Raw genomic sequence first — 16,095 nt, forward strand, 5'->3', positions numbered from 1 at the left:
CCTTCGGAACCCCAAGAAACTCCCCCGACGATGGGGCATGACAAACTTGCAGCCCTCCAGATGTTATGGACTACAGTTCCCATCATCCCCTGCCAGCATGATGCTGGCAGGGGATGATGGGAACTATAGTCCATAACATCTGGAGGGCTGGATGCAGCCTGTCTGTATCTGACCAGTTTCCTTATAAGCCATTGACAGGCTTTAGCTTTTGTAATTATTTATTCATTTGATATTTTAATAGTTTAGGACTTGTTGGTTTTATCACTGAAGCTAATCGGACGTATTTCGTCTATATAGTAATTTGTCAGTGTCGGAGATTGTCACGATTTCGGTTTCTCACCGCCAATGAATTTCATCCCTTCGTCACAAGCCGTTAATTCTTTTTTTTCCCAAGGGAGGTTCTCACTCTTCCGCTTTAGCCTGTCGTTGAAATGGATTTCAGCTGGGAGGAGGAGCAGCAGTGGCGTAGGAGGTTAAGAGCTCGTGTATCTAATCTGGAGGAACCGGGTTTGATTCCCAGCTCTGCCGCCTGAGCTGTGGAGACTTATCTGGGGAATTCAGATTAGCCTGTGCACTCTCACACACGCCAGCTGGGTGACCTTGGGCTAGTCACAGCTTCTCGGAGCTCTCTCAGCCCCACCTACCTCACAGGATGTTTGTTGTGAGGGGGGAAGGGCAAGGAGATTGTAAGCCCCTTTGAGTCTCCTGCAGGAGAAAAAGGGGGGATATAAATCCAAACTCTTCTTCTTCTTCTTCTACAAAAAGCAGCTCTCTCTTTTTGCATTTTTAAACGGAGCTGTTAACACGTATGTTTCTGTCCTGCTTTCCAAGCCTTCCAGAATACTTCGTGGTGCCGTCATCCTTGGCCGATCAAGACCTGAAGCACTACTCCCACGCTTTCACTGGAAGGCGGATGCCGGTGAGTTGGATTCCCTGCGGCTGGGGCAGGTTGCAGGGCACAGCTGGGTTCCTGCTTCACTGGAGGGGAGATGGGATGGCTGACAGGCATCCGGAGGTGATGGTGAGTCTGCTGAGGACTCGGCTGTGGCTACTTGAAGGTTTGGAGCACCTTCCCTATGAGGAGAGGCTGCAGCGTTTGGGGCTCTTTAGTCTGGAGAGGAGGCGTCTGAGGGGGGATAGGATTGAAGTCTGTAAAATTATGCATGGGGTAGAAAATGTCAAACCCAGTTCTCCGGATTAGAATCCGCCTGCTCTTAACCACTACACCAGGCTGGCTCTCGATTCTAGAGTCGAATCAAGCTCTTAATCTATCCAGTTTCTTTTGGTTTTGTTGTCTGAGAGCCCTGCTCTTCTGGCACAATTCTCCAGCACCTCAAATACCTCTCTTTTCAATGTAATCCTAAGTAGAAACTAATATGCAGTGACTATAAAGCCGTGATGCGACCGCACTTGGAGTACTGTGTTCAGTTTTGGTTGCCACATCTCAAAAAGGATATCGAAGAGATAGAAAAAGTGCAGAGAAGGGCAACGAGGATGATTGAAGGATTTGAGCACTTTCCTTATGAGGAGAGGCTGCAGCGTTTGGGACTCTTTAGTCTGGAGAGGAGGCGTCTGAGGGGGGATAGGATTGAAGGCTATAAAATTATGCATGGGGTAGAAAATGTCGACAGAGAGAAATGTTTCTCTCTTTCTCACCATACTAGAACCAGGGGGCATCCATTGAAAATGCTGGGGGGAAGAATTAGGACTAATAAAAGGAAACACTTTTTCACGCAACGTGTGATGGGTGTTTGGAATATGCTGCCACAGGAGGTGGTGATGGCCACTAACCTGGATAGCTTTAATAAGGGCTTGGACAGATTTATGGAGGAGAAGTTGATCTATGGCTCCCAATCTTGATCCTCCTTGATCTGAGCTTGCAAATGCCTTAGCAGACCAGGTGCTCGGGAGCAGCAGCAGCAGCAGAAGGCCATTGCTTTCACCTCCTGCCTGTGAGCTCCCAAAGGCACCTGGTGGGCCACTGCGAGTAGCAGAGTGCTGGACTAGATGGACTCTGGTCTGATCCAGCAGGCTCGTTCTTGTGTTCTTATGCAGTGACCAAATAGCTAGCAGGATGCCGACAGGTCACATGGTCACGCGGCGCTCGGGTTGGGTTCTGCTAACCCTGCATTATTTTCCTTTAAAAACAGCTTTTTCTCTCAGTATGCTTCAGGCATGTGGAATGTGTGCTTTCCCCCACAGATGTGGTGCTGGAATCATTCCAACGGAAAGCTCTGGGTGAGAAATGGCTAACATCATGGGATCCGTGCAGCAGCAGCCAAAAAATCGACCTCCAACGGTAAGGCAAGGAGCTGCCGCCTGCTCGGGTCCGAAAGCTCTGCTCTCAGCAGTGGGACGTTTCAGCTTTGCCTTTTTGCTAGGCCCTTTTCAGAACTGAATTCATCCCTACCAATTTTGTATCGGTAGATTCCCCCCCACACACACACACACTGATATTCTTGTTACGAAATACAAAACAAAACGATCATTCGTGTCCTACTCAGTTTGAACCCCACAATGGGTGTGCCTGCTTAGAAAACTCATCATTTCACCTCATCAACAAAGTAAAATAAGAAGAAGAAGAAGAGTTTGGATTTATATCCCCCTTTCCCTCCTGTAGGAGACTCAAAGGGGCTTACAATCTCCTTGCCCCTCCCCCCTCACAACAAACACCCTGTGAGGTAGGTGGGGCTGAGAGAGCTCCGAGAAACTGTGACTAGCCCAAGGTCACCCAGCTGGCGTGTGTGGGAGTGTACAGGCTAATCTGAATTCCCCAGATAAGCCTCCACAGCTCAGGCGGCAGAGCTGGGAATCAAACCCGGTTCCTCCAGATTAGATACATGAGCTCTTAACCTCCTACACCACTGCTGCTCCTGCTGGTACAGTACACTTTCCTCAAGTTGGGGGTGGAGCAGACCAGGGCTAGGTAGGCACTAGGACCCAGGTGGAGCCTTGTACAACAAAGAAGGTCTGGCATGTTCTGTTCCGGGGCGGAGGAATGTACAATCCTACGGTCACCTTTCTGTGGAACAGAGTATAGCTCGATTCAAGTCCAGCTGTGCCTTGGAGACCATCAAGTACCCCAGGGTATAAACTTCCCTTCATCTCAAGAAAAAAGTGTAGCCCTGGGGTGCTTTCACAGATACACCTTGTCGGGAACTATTGATGCACGTTTCCCTCTCCTTTCCTTCTCTTAAACGCTAGGATTTGCAACGCCATCACCAGAAGCCACCCGCAGCGAAGCGACGTTTACAAATCGGACCTGGACAGGAGCCTGCCCTCCATGCAAGATGTCCAGGCCGCTTTTCTCAAGCTCAAACAGTTGTGCGTGAACGGTATGTTGCCCGCCTGAGACTGCGTGGTGAACGCCATAGAAGTGTTGCCCTGGATTCTCCAAGAAGAAGAGGAAGAGTTTAAATTTATATCCCCCCTTTCTCTCCTGTAAGGAGACTCAAAGGGGCTTACAATCTCCTTGCTCTTCCCCCCCACAACAAACACCCTGTGAGGTGGGTGGGGCTGAGGGAGCTCCAAAGAACTCTGACTAGCCCAAGGTCACCCAGCCGGCATGTGTGGGAGTGCACAGGCTAATCAGGTTCACTAGATAAGCCTCCAGAGTTCAAGTGGAGGGAGCTCCAGATAACTCTGACTAGCCCAAGGTCACCCAGCCGGCATGTGTGGGAGTGCACAGGCTAATCTGGTTCACTACATAAGCCTCCGGAGTTCAAGTGGAGGGAGCTCCAAAGAACTCTGACTAGCCCAAGGTCACCCAGCCGGCAAGTGTGGGAGTGCACAGGCTAATCTGGTTCACTACATAAGCCTCCACAGTTCAAGTAGAGTCAAACCTGGTTCTCCAGATTAGAGTTCACCTGCTCTTAACCACTACACCACACCGGCTCTCTTGCATGCAAGAGTGGTTTCATACAGAGAACCTGTGAATGCAGATTGTTCAAGTGGAATACGGTTGGGCAGCTGGGTGCTGGGAAACTTTTGTTCGTGTTTAAAGCTCTTCCGGTGTCAGGCAAGGCTGGCAGGAAGAACTTTGTGCTCCAGCGTGCAGAGGACATGTGCCAGTCCCTTAAACATGGTGACATGGTGTGCCATAGTCAGACCCGCTCCTGGTTCTGCTTTTTTTTTTAAAAAAAAGGTCACACATTCCTGAGAAATTCAAACAGCACCAAAACTGTGTCAACTGCAATAACTTGGCCCGAGAAAACGTGCTCCCCCCTGTATTTTTCTCTCCCATTTGAACTTGGCACAGGACCTGTATTGCTTAATAAAGGAGAGCCATAATGCTCGCCAGGTTTAATGTTATGCCTTCTGCCTTGTTACATGGCAGATTTAATAAGCAAGAAAAGGCTAAAAGATTGTGCCCATGTAACGATGGCTCAGTTGAATCTCTGGCCCACCAATTACTTCACTGTCTCAGATTCAAAGGAAATCAGATCCAAGTATGTGAATCTTACTCCTTGACATTTACCCCATCTCCCCGATTTAATTAGATTACACTACTTGTTGGACAACCCTGATCCTTCTCTCTGTATGATAGTGGCAGACTTTCTCCTGGAAATTACTAAATGCCAGTAGATTCCCTTCGTTTATTTCCTGTATTGTATATGCTTTTTAATCCGTTTTTTATTATTGTTGTACTGCTGTCTATGCCAATAAAGGCTTGCTATGCTATGAATAACTTGGCCCGGCTAACCTGAGACGCTGCTGTTTTTTGTGCCAGATCCTTTTGAAGAAACGGAGGAGAAATGGTTGTCTTCGCTGGAGAATTCACATTGGCTGGAGTATGTGAGGTGAGCGCGGAAGAGACAGCTGGCAAAGAGTTTTAAGCAAGGCCCCTTCCGCACGTGCAGAATAATGCACTTTCAATCCACTTGGCGGATGGACTTTACTGTGCTGAAGAGCAAAATCCACTTGCAAACCATTGTGGAAGTGGGTTGAAAGTGCGTTATTCTGCACGTGCGGAAGGGGTCTCAGTATACATTGGGAAGCCCTTCCATTCCTATCTTGCCCCTGCCCATAAACTCACCAATTAGTTTTCCCCGAGCCTTTCTCTCTCTCGCTGTGAGGATGATAATAGCTAGTTATTTAGTTATTTAGTTATTTATTTTATTAGATTTTTATACCGCCCTATCCCCGAGGGGCTCCGGGCAGTGTACAACAATAATCATAACATAAAATGGCTATATCTTTAAAAAGCAGCGATAAAACAGTAAAAGCTAAATCTCATAAATACGATATAAAAATACTAGCATAAATATAAATGGCGTCCAGCAGCTCCATATTCAAAATCCTCTCCCCAAGAGGGAGGAATGGCAGGTCCCGTTCAATGACAAACGGCCCAGATGTAGAGGGCCATGGAAGGGGGGGGGGGAAGGGGGCACCATCAGCGGCCGGTTCCTCCAAAGGCTCGGTGGAACAGCTCCGTCTTACAGGCCCTGCGGAACTCACCGAGGTCCCACAGGGCCCGGACAGCTGGAGGAAGAGCTTTCCACCAGGCCGGGGCCAGAGCCGTAAAGGCCCTGGCCCGTGTGGAGCAGTGGTTCTCAACCTTTCTAGTGCCACAACCCTTTAATACAGTTCCTCCTGTTGTGGTGACCCCCAACCCTAACGTTTATCCATTTTACAGATGGAGAACACTGATGCAGAGAGTCTTAGGCGACCCCTGTGAAAGGGTCGTTCAACCCCCAAAGGGGTCGCGACCCACAGGTTGAGAACCGCTGCTTTAGAGGATGGTCGTAAAGATTGCAAGGCAGTGAACAAGTTAAACTCTTGACGGCATTGTTATACGAATGCATGTTAACTTTTTTCCTCCCATTGAGGCGCAACTGGTTTACGGCAATCCCACAGGGGTTTTCGAGGCAAAATATGTTCAGAGGTGGTTTGTGACCTCCTGCCTCTGCGTTAACAACTTTGGAATTCGGTGGTCTCTGGTATAAATACTAACCAGGACCAACCCTGCATGACTTCTGAGATCTGATTTAGATCGAGCTAGCCTCGGGGCATTTTTGACAAGAATACCACCCAAAAACGGCTGAGTGGCGTAGTGGCTAAGAGCAGGTGCACTCTGATCTGGAGGAACCGGGTTTGATTCCCAGCTCTGCCACCTGAGCTGTGGAGGCTTATCTGGGGAATTCAGATTAGCCTGTGCACTCCCACACACGCCAGCTGGGCTGCACCTTTGGCTAAATACAGCTCGAGTTTTCTTCAGCCCCCCCCCCCCCCCCCTCACAGGGTGTTTGTTGTGAGGGGGGAAGGGCAAGGAGATTGTAAGCCCCTTTGAGTCTCCTGCAGGAGAGAAAGGGGAATATAAATCCAAACTCCTCCTCTTCTTCTTCTTCTTCTTCTTCTTCTTCTTCTTCTTCTTCTTCTTCTTCTTCTTCTTCTTCTTCTTCTTCTTCTACGTTAAACCGAACGCCAGCTAGCGATCGAAGGAATTCTCTTTTCTGCCTTGAAATCAAGGAGATGGCAGAGCTACCGACTTCTTTAAACGAATTCAAACAGGGTTGTGCGTTTTCTTTTTGCCCAGGCTGCTCCTCAGGCATTCCGCAGAACTCGTCTACATGCTGGACAGCAAGCACGTTTCCGTCATTTTGCAAGGTGAGACGCGTTTGGCTGTGATCGGACTCAGAGACGTAAGCATCCCTCGCTTTCTGGTGAAAGAGAAACCAAAACTCCCCTTTCTGACAGTTTACACACACACACAACACAACACACACACGCAACACACACACCCCGGCATGCGTGCACTGCTAATTTCTCTCTTTCCTCTCCCCCTTCGACAAGCACAGAGGAGGAAGGGCGGGACCTGAGCTGCGTGGTCGCTTCCCTCGTCCAAGTGATGCTGGATCCCTTTTTCCGCACCATCGCCGGATTTCAAAGCCTCATCCAGAAGGAGTGGGTCATGGCGGGGTACCCGTTTCTGGACAGGTGTAACCACCTGAAGAAGTCCGACAAGGAGGTGATTGCTGAGCTGAAGAAGAGGGCGCCCGGGCCGCTCGCATTTATTCTTTGGACTAGTGGCTTCAGCGTGAGGGTTGTGGAGTCCCTGCTCCTGGTCAGTGGCGTAGTGGCTAAGAGCAGCAGTGGCGTAGAGGCTAAGAGCAGTGACTAAGAGCAGGTGCACTCTGATCTGGAGGAACTGGATTTGATTCCCAGCTCTGTCGCTTGAGCTGTGGAGGCTTATCTGGGGAATTCAGATTAGCCTGTGCACTCCCACACACGCCAGCTGGGGGACCTTGGGCTAGTCACAGCTTCTTGGAGCTCTCTCAGCCCCACCCACCTCACAGGGTGTTTGTTGTGAGGGGGGAAGGGCAAGGAGATTGCAAGCCCCTTTGAGTCTCCTACAGGAAAGAACGGGGGGATATAAATCCAAACTCCCTCCTCCCTCCCTCCCTCCCTCCCTCCCTCCTCCCTCTTTCTTCTTCTCTTCTTTCTCCTTCTTCTCTTCTTCTTCTCTCTTCTCTCTCTCTTCTTCTTCTTCTTCTTCTTCTTCTTCTTCTTCTTCTTCTTCTTCTTCTTCTTCTTCTTCTTCTTCTTCTTCTTCTTCTTCTTCTTCTTCTTCTTCTTCTTCTTCTTCTTCTTCTTCTTCATCATGAGACCCTTCAGAGCTGGCGTTTTCTTTCTTCTGCTCTGCACGCCGGGGGGAAGGGTCCTATGCCCCCTGCCTCATTTTAATAACATAAGAAAAGCCATGCTGGGGCAGACCAAGGTCCATCAGTCTGACTGTTGTATTTGATGCAACAGAATTGCATAGCTACTCCTCTGGAAGCTTTTTGAAGGCCCCCCCCCCCCCCCGATAAATCTTTTTAAAAAAATTATATGCATTTCAGTTCACAAGGGATGGGAGCAGAGGTGTAGCTGGGCCGTTCTGCGCCCGGTGCACACTCTGTGCCTCTGCCGCCCTTGGGGCTCGCAAGGTCTCTTGGGAAGTGTAGTTCCCGCCAGGCCGTTTTCAGCCTCGTGAATAGGCCGCTTTTTCCAGCCTCCGCTTTCAGGCTGAACGAAGGTAAGAGTGTGGGGGGGGGGGTGTGTGAAGGGGACGCTGCGGGGTGGGGGATTTTCTGCCTCCCCCGCCCCCAGGCTTGCGCCCGGTGCAGTGCACCCACCCCGGCTCCCTGGTAGCTCCGCCTCTAGATGGGAAGGTTCTTGGCATCCTGGCATGAAAGGTGGAATTGGGCAGGGTGATTCCATATTCATAAGAACATAAGAACTAGCCTGCTGGATCAGACCAGAGTCCATCTAGTCCAGCTCTCTGCTACTCGCAGTGGCCCACCAGGTGCCTTTGGGAGCTCACATGCAGGAGGTGAAAGCAATGGCCTTCTGCTGCTGCTGCTGCTCCCGAGCCCCTGGTCTGCTAAGGCATTTGCAATCTCAGATCAAAGACAATCAAGATTGGTAGCCAGAGATCGACTTCTCCATCAATCTGTCCAAGCCCCTTTTAAAGCTATCCAGGTTAGTGGCCATCACCACCTCCTGTGGCAGCATATTCCAAACACCAATGACACGTTGCGTGAAGAAGTGTTTCCTTTTATTAGTCCTAATTCTTCCCCCCAGCATTTTCAATGGATGCCCCCTGGTTCTAGTATTGTGAGAAAGAGAGAAAAATGTCTCTCTGTCAACATTTTCTACCCCCTGCATAATTTTATAGACTTCAATCCTATCCCCCCTCAGACGTCTCCTCTCCAAACTAAAGAGTCCCAAACGCTGCAGCCTCTCCTGCGTGCCAGGAGATTCACAGGACTGGTTTAGGGACAGCAACTGTTTGGAGGTCTGGCTGAATTTGTGCCCGTGGGGTGCTTTTAGTAATATCTTCTACCCGTCCCTTTCCCCACAAATCCAGTCCCCCTTGTTCTTGATGTTCCTGGACTGCGTGTGGCAACTTCTGGAGCAGTACCCGCCGGCCTTTGAATTTTCCGAAGCTTACCTGACGATATTGTACGACAGCACCCGCGTCTCGCTGTTCGGCACTTTCCTGTTCAACTCCCCGCACCAGAGAGTGAAGCAGAGCACGGTGGGTACAAAAGTCCCAGGTGTGGTTTGAGAAGGCGGCGGGGGGGCCAGCAGCAAAGGAAGCGGCTCCTCCTCGCCAGCGTGGCGTCGTCGGTTAAGAGCAGGTGCACTCTGATCTGGAGAACCGGGTTTGATTCCCCACTCTGCCGCTTGAGCTGTGGAGGCTTATCTAGGGAATTCAGATTAGCCTGTACACTCCCACACACGCCAGCTGGGTGACCTTGGGCTAGTCACAGTTCTTCAGAGCTTTCTCAGCCCCACTGATCTCACAGGGTGTTTGTTGTGGGGCGGGGGGGAGGGAAAGGAGATTGTAGCACTATTATGCTGTTGGGTGGATTGCTGAGATTCAAAGGTAGGTGAGCAGAAAGCTGCCTCGCCAGCCGCAAACTAAACAGTGCAGGAGGGTATGTTTTAAATCATCTTGTTGTTCTGCATGGACAAACACAAGGAGGCATACTTAACACCTTTCAGAATATTAGAAACAATTAGAAGTGTGTGCAGAGCAAATCCCCTCCTACACATTTTCCTTTAATTCTCAAATTCCATGTAGCATTCTTTATCTCCCAGAGGGTAATCAACAGAGTTATTCTCTATCAAACTGCTTTTTTACACGCGCACGCGCGCGCACACACACACACACACAAAGCCTTTATTGGCATACAAAACAGGACAGAATTTTAAAGCAAAACAAGGTTAAGAAATACAGTTAAAATTACTAATTTCCAGTATAAAGTTTGCAACAGTCTCACAAAAGAGCACATCAGAGCTGTTCAGGAGATTGGGTATCTTATAACACTCTTGCCACTGAGAACATTGCAAGAAAATGGAATTCATGTATTTCATGCGTATCTTATTGTACTTAGGGCATACAAACAGAGAATGGTCAAGTGTTTCAACTGTAATCAGATCACATGAACGAACTCTTTTAGAACGTTCCACATTCTTAAATCTCCCCTCCAGCAGAGCTGATGGCAGCACGTTAGGGTGGGTTTAATCAGCAGACGAAGATATGCTGCCATAACTCCACACTCGCATGGGATTAATAATGTAGTCGGGGAACAGGTTGTCTTGGCTGCAAGAGTCAAACTATGAAAATCAAGATCCAAGAGCCTATTCTTAACTAGTCTGAAGGCTTCCACCTTTGTGAGCATAAGGAGTGATTCCAAAGGGAAGCCAATAGCTTCAACCTTTCTAAAGATCAAAGTATCCCATTCTGAAATAAAGTGATCTGATATCAAACTGCTTTTAAGCCCTGTAATTTACAAAAGAATTCTCACTCTATCTGGTGCTATTTCCTTATGTTATACTTCTGTGTTCGGCTTCCCCAGTTGTATCATCGCGAGGGTGTTGGGGCTTTGTTTTTTCTTAAGGTGGCTTGCCTGGCTCTTTAAACACCTCTGAATTCTCCTTCCCCTCAGGAATTCGCCATCAGCAAAAACATCCAACTGGGAGATGAGAAAGGCCTGAAATTCCCTTCAGTGTGGGACTGGTCCCTCCAGCACACCCTGAGAGACCGCATGCTCTTCCACAACCCCTTGTACATCGGCAAAAGCACGCCGTGCGTACAGAACGGAGCCGTGAAATCCTTTAAACGGACCAAGGTGAGACCAGGGACGGGGCCCAGAGGCACGGTTCTGGCTGCAGCAGTGTTGCTGGAAGGGTGGAGCCCTTTGGCACGGTCCCCTGTCGTGGTGGCCTTTGCCTGGCTCTGTGGCTTTGGCAGGTGGCGAACGTGCCAAGGTGCTCGTTTCCCTGTTTGCCTTTTTGTTGAGAGGAAATCTGTGCGTAGGAAATGCATGGCTTGGATTAAAAACAAAAGCCATGGATAAATGCATGGCTTGGATTAAAAACAAAAGCATCTAACGCAGGGGTCCCCAAACTTTTTAAACAGGGGGCCAGTTCACTGTTGGAGGGCTGGACTAAAAAAAACTATGAACAAATTCCTATGCACAAATGATTGTAAAATGTTTGATTTCACCTTTCAGCCTTTCTGTCATGGTCTATTTTTAGAACAGTGACCAAAGTACGTCAAGTACAGGGTGGGCTCCAAATATTGTTGGGGAGGCTGTGGAATACCTTCCCCTGTAAAAAAAAAAAAAACAGAACTTTCCCAATGAAGCATTCCATCTAACCCAGGATCAGGTATCTTCCTGGGTTCTTTCCTCCCTAGCAGCCAGCGAGCGATTCGCCAGCCTGGCTGATGCCAATGGGAGTTAGGCGGAACAGAAAGCCTGAGAGCAACACATGGAGTAGCTGAGAGGGAAGGGCGGAGCAGGCATTGCCACATGTAAGGTTTCCAACTCTGGGTCAGAAAATTCATGGAGATTTGGGGGTGCCATCATGTAATTGTAATCAACAGCCGTTGGGCCGGTTCCTCCTCTCCCTCTGCACATGCCTGGCGGGCCTGATAAATGCCTTCAGGGGGCCACATTTGGCCCCTGGGCCATAGTTTGGGGACCCCTGATCTAACTGGTTAAAATATGAACTACAAATGCAACCATCTTAATCCCCAGAAAATGCAAAAAATCGTTTGGATTATTCATCAGTCTTGTACTTGGTGTAGGCAGGAGTTGACCAGTTTCATCCAGGACGGTGAAGATCTTGATAGGTCGTGGTTTGCAGAAGCTGTGCCTGAGGGGCAGTGGTCCATTATAAATTCTGCCCTGCTTATCTTGATACCCTACCTGGGTTCTGGAGACTCAGAGGCTTAGCTGTCCCAATGGGATTACAGAAAATACCTCCGCTCTGCAGCCTACTGGGAAGCCACAATAAGAGCACCTACACTTGATCTTAGCCAAAAGGCTGAGAAGCAGATTTAATAAGCAAGAAAAGGCTAAAAGATTGTGCCCGTGTAACGATAGCTCAGTTGAATCTCTGGCCCACCAATTACTACACTGTCTCAGATTCAAGGAAATCAGATCCAAGTATGTGAATCTCACTCCTTTACGTTTACCCCATCTCCCCGATTTAATTAGATAACACTACTTGTTGGACAACCCTGATCCTTCTCTCTGTATGATAGCGGCAGACTTTCTCCTGGAAATTACTAAACGCCGGTAGATTTCCTTCGACCCATCATTTATTTCCTGTATAGTATATGCTTTTTAATCCGTTTTTATTATTGTTGTACTGTTGTCTATGCCAATAAAGGCTTGCTAAATTAAAAAAAAAATAAGAGCACCTAAAAGCAGTTATTTCTGTAAAGACTTGAGTTAGATTCAGGTCCAGGAGCATCCTAGAGACCGAAACTGCTTTTGTAGCCACTGTTCATGAAAAGGAACTTTGGCTCTCAGACTCTCATACCGCCCTCAAAATCCACCCCCCCCTCTGCCCCACAACAAACACCCTGTGAGATCAGTGGGGCTGAGAAAGCTCTGAAGAACCGTGACTAGCCCAAGGTCACCCAGCTGGCATGTGTTGGACTGCACGAGCTAATCTGAGCAGCAGTGGCGTAGGAGGTTAAGAGCTCGTGTAATCTGGAGGAACCGGGTTTGATTCCCAGCTCTGCCGCTTGAGCTGTGGAGGCTTATCTGGGGAATTCAGATTAGCCTGTGCCCTCCCACACATGCCAGCTGGGTGACCTGGGGCTAGTCACAGCTTCTCGGAGCTCTCTCAGCCCCACCTACCTCACAGGGTGTTTGTTGTGAGGGGGGAAGGGCAAGGCAGTTGAAAGCCCCTTTGAGTCTCCTGCAGGAGAGAAAGGGGGGATATAAATCCAAACTCCTCCTCCTCCTCCTCCTCCTCTTCTTCTTCTTCCTCCTCCTCTTCCTCCTCCTCCTCTTCTTCTTCTTCTTCTTCTTCTTCTTCTTATTATTATTATTATTATTATTATTATTATTATTATTATTATTATTATTATTATTATTATTATTATTATTATTATTATTATTATTATTATTATTAAGTGGACCATCACGGCCACCCTCTGAAATTGTCGGGGGGGAGGGGTGCTCAGGTGTAACTGAGCCTCGTTCCGTGGTGGCCTCTGTAATCGGGAGATTGACCTTTCGTGATGTCGCTTTTGCCTCCAGAAGAATTACAGCTCGACCCTGCGCGGCCTTCCCCCGTCCTTGAAGAACGGGATCATCCACGAGCAAGACTTTCTTCCAAGAAGAAACTCCCTCATCCTAAAACTGAAGCCGGATTTCCTCCAGCCCACGGACACCAGTGCCAACGGCACCGAGCAGTATTTCAGAGAGTGGTTTGCCAAGCCGGCCGACCTGCACGGCGTCCTCCTGCCCCGCCTCTCCGGCACGCAGATCAAACTCTGGAAACTCTGCTACTTCCGCTGGGTTCCCGAGGCCCAGATCGCGAGCGGGGGCTCCATCACTGCCTTCCACAAAATCTCCCAGCTGGCCGACGAGGTGGACATGCTGAACCAAAGCCTGCGGCAACACAACGGCAGCCTGCCGTCGCTCGCGAACAATTCCACTCCGGATCAGAGCCGGATGTATTTCAGAGCCAACGGCCCGCACGACGCCTCGCCCAGCCCAGAGTCCCTCTCTTCTTCGTTCCCGTTCTCTCCCGTGGGGAACCTTTGCCGGAGGAGCATTCTGGGCACGCCGCTGAGCAAATTCTTGAGTGGCGCCAAAATCTGGCTGTCCACCGAGACTCTCGCCAACGAGGAGTAGCTTCTTTATAGCACGGAGAAGGTGCTTCCTTGCCCTGCCGCACTGCCCCGCCCGAAGCTGTAATAATTTTATACACAAAGGTGACCTATGTTTTTTTTGCACAGAAATATTTAAAAAGCCGGGGTGTCGTGTTTCAGGACAGCAGCACAAGGCTTTTTGTTCTCCGCAGCTGTTAAAACGTCTCGCCCGGTTTCCATCCCTTCTTTCTGCTTCCTAAACCTAGCTTGCTGCGTGGGGGCCTGAGAGTTCCTCCCCCCGGCCCCCCCTCCCCAAGATCTGGCCTGGTGACTAACCTGGGCGCTTCGGTCGCGTTGCCAGACTTCTCTTCCCAGTCGCTGACCGAAGCAAATCTCTTGTCAGTTTGGATTAAGCGGCAGGTGGAGACAGACAGCAGAGGAAATTAGAATTGCCGGGCCAGGGCTGCCCGCGGTTACTTGCGCGGACGCCAGAGCAATCTGTTTTTGTCAGGTTGCGGATTTGCGGCCCGGCCCAGCTGAAGCAGCGTTTTAAAATTCCTGTCGATTTCAGCGGGACTCTAAAATACCGGCTTGAGCCATCAAAGAGCGTGAGATTTAAGTGGTTTTGCTGGATGGCGCTCACGGCCACGCTGACCTAGTCTGTCTCGCAAGCCCATCTTTCCTCCTTAGTTGAGTATATATGCTTGCCCTTAGGGTTAAAAAAAAATCTGCCCAGAAAGCAGTGCGCTCCATCCGTGGGATTGGGGCCGACGTAGCTGTCCTCGTCTGTAAACTGAGCCTGTGAGACCAGGAGTGGCGTGCTTCACCTGTCCCCTCTTGGGAGCAAATTTCTCCATCTTGCCTTAGCTGCAATTAATGCAGACGTGAGCGGTAACATTAACTGTGGCTGAGGTGAACCGTGGCATCCGCCTGACCCCGCATCTGAAACCGTATATATGTGGGTTCCAGGACCTAAGCAGGGGATTCCTGGGGAAATTTAGCTCCTATGGCAGTGGTGGCGAACCTTTGGCAATCCAGATGTTGTGGACTACAATTCCCATCAGCCCCTGCCAGCATGGCCAATTGGCCATGCTGGCAGGGGCTGATGGGAATTGTAGTCCATAACATCTGGAGCGCCAAAGGTTCGCCACCACAGTCCTATGGTCTAAACCAGGGGCCTGCAACCTGTGGCTCTCCAGATGTTCATGGACTACAATTCCCGTCAGGCCCTGCCAGCATGGCCAATTGTTGATGGGAATTGTAGTCCTTGAACATTTGGAGAGCCACAGGTTGCAGACCCCTGGTCTAAACACTGGCTGGGAGACGTTGTTTGTAGCTGCGCTACAAAATTCATCCTTTCGCAGTGGATGGATATTAACTTTTTAAAGTGCCTTTTCTTGCATGGAACGAAGACTCCCATTTTCTCTTCCTTAAGATTTGATTTCCCTCATCTAGTAAGCTAATCCTCTCCCTGTTCACGTGAGCCACACTCTGGCAGCTTGGAGCTTCTGTTATCTTTTTGATGCTGTGATCAGACACGAAGTGTTATTTTGAGGGAGCAGTCAGTATTTAGCGTAAGAACTCTCTGGAGAAGTCAGAAATCACGCTGGCTTTGACATTTCTCACCTAAGGAAGCATCAGTGTTTGTAAGTTCTGGACAGTGGACAGAGCAAAAAAAAAAGTATTGTTGAAGGCTTTCATGGCCGGAATCGCTAGAGTGTTGTGGGTTTTCTGGGTTGTATGGCCGTGTTCCAGTAGCGTTTTCTCCTGATGTTTCGCCTGCATGTTCAGAGAATCTTCAGAAGATGCCAGCCACAGATGCAGGCAAAACATCAGGAGAAAATGCTACTGGAACACGGCCATACAACCCAGAAAACCCACAACACTCTAGAGCAAAAAAGCTAGTTTTGACTGCACCATCCTTGGAGTAATGTTACAAGATGAGATTGTGTGGTGTGGTGTTGACACGCACTGGAAGCGAGTGTGGTTGTGAGTCAGGCACTGAGGCCACAGGTCAAGCAAGCATCAAGCCGAGGCTGTAAGTTCAGCAGCGGGCGTGCTGTTTTTCTCCGCACGCTGTCATCGAAAGGCAGAGGTCAATTTTGTGGCAGGTAACCAGACCCTGGAAGGTGGCTGTGAGACCAACAGAAATTGACACCCACTCTTCCCGGCTCCTTCCTCCGGGCCCGATTCCACACTGTGCTAAGTGCAAGCAACTCGCACGCTTCCGATCAGCTGTTCGCCAGGGCGACCACCAGGATTCCAGCTTTAGAAATAGGGCTGTGTTCACACAGTTCCCCGTGTGGCACCTGTACCCCCATCTCGATTGGTATTGCTGTATTTGTATGAAAGCTGTTCCCCCTTCTCTCTCCCCCCCCCCCCAATCTTTCTGATAGGGTGAGATGACCACTTTCAACGGGCACGGTTCCAGGGCTAGCTGACGGTGTGATCACCCACAGGCCTTGCCTTCTTGGCCGAGTCACGCCTCT

The 16,095-nt window shown here is 49.6% G+C and overlaps 1 protein-coding gene across 1 annotated transcript in view; it reads left to right on the forward strand.

Moving 5' to 3' along the window:
* The window catches only part of LOC125446117 (myotubularin-related protein 10-like), a 57,807-nt gene extending 43,123 nt beyond the window's left edge, over positions 1 to 14,684 (forward strand). Inside the window, 10 exon segments of the mRNA XM_048519625.1 lie at positions 832 to 919; positions 2,203 to 2,244; positions 2,247 to 2,299; positions 3,205 to 3,335; positions 4,730 to 4,799; positions 6,536 to 6,606; positions 6,798 to 6,967; positions 8,849 to 9,019; positions 10,437 to 10,619; positions 13,050 to 14,684. Coding sequence (XP_048375582.1) covers positions 832 to 919; positions 2,203 to 2,244; positions 2,247 to 2,299; positions 3,205 to 3,335; positions 4,730 to 4,799; positions 6,536 to 6,606; positions 6,798 to 6,967; positions 8,849 to 9,019; positions 10,437 to 10,619; positions 13,050 to 13,649 — 1,579 coding nt within the window. The 3' untranslated portion in view covers positions 13,650 to 14,684.
* Positions 14,685 to 16,095: the final 1,411 nt, after the last annotated feature.

The sequence above is a fragment of the Sphaerodactylus townsendi genome, linkage group LG17 (genome assembly GCF_021028975.2).
Source record: "Sphaerodactylus townsendi isolate TG3544 linkage group LG17, MPM_Stown_v2.3, whole genome shotgun sequence".
NCBI classification, from domain to species: Eukaryota; Metazoa; Chordata; class Lepidosauria; order Squamata; family Sphaerodactylidae; genus Sphaerodactylus; species Sphaerodactylus townsendi.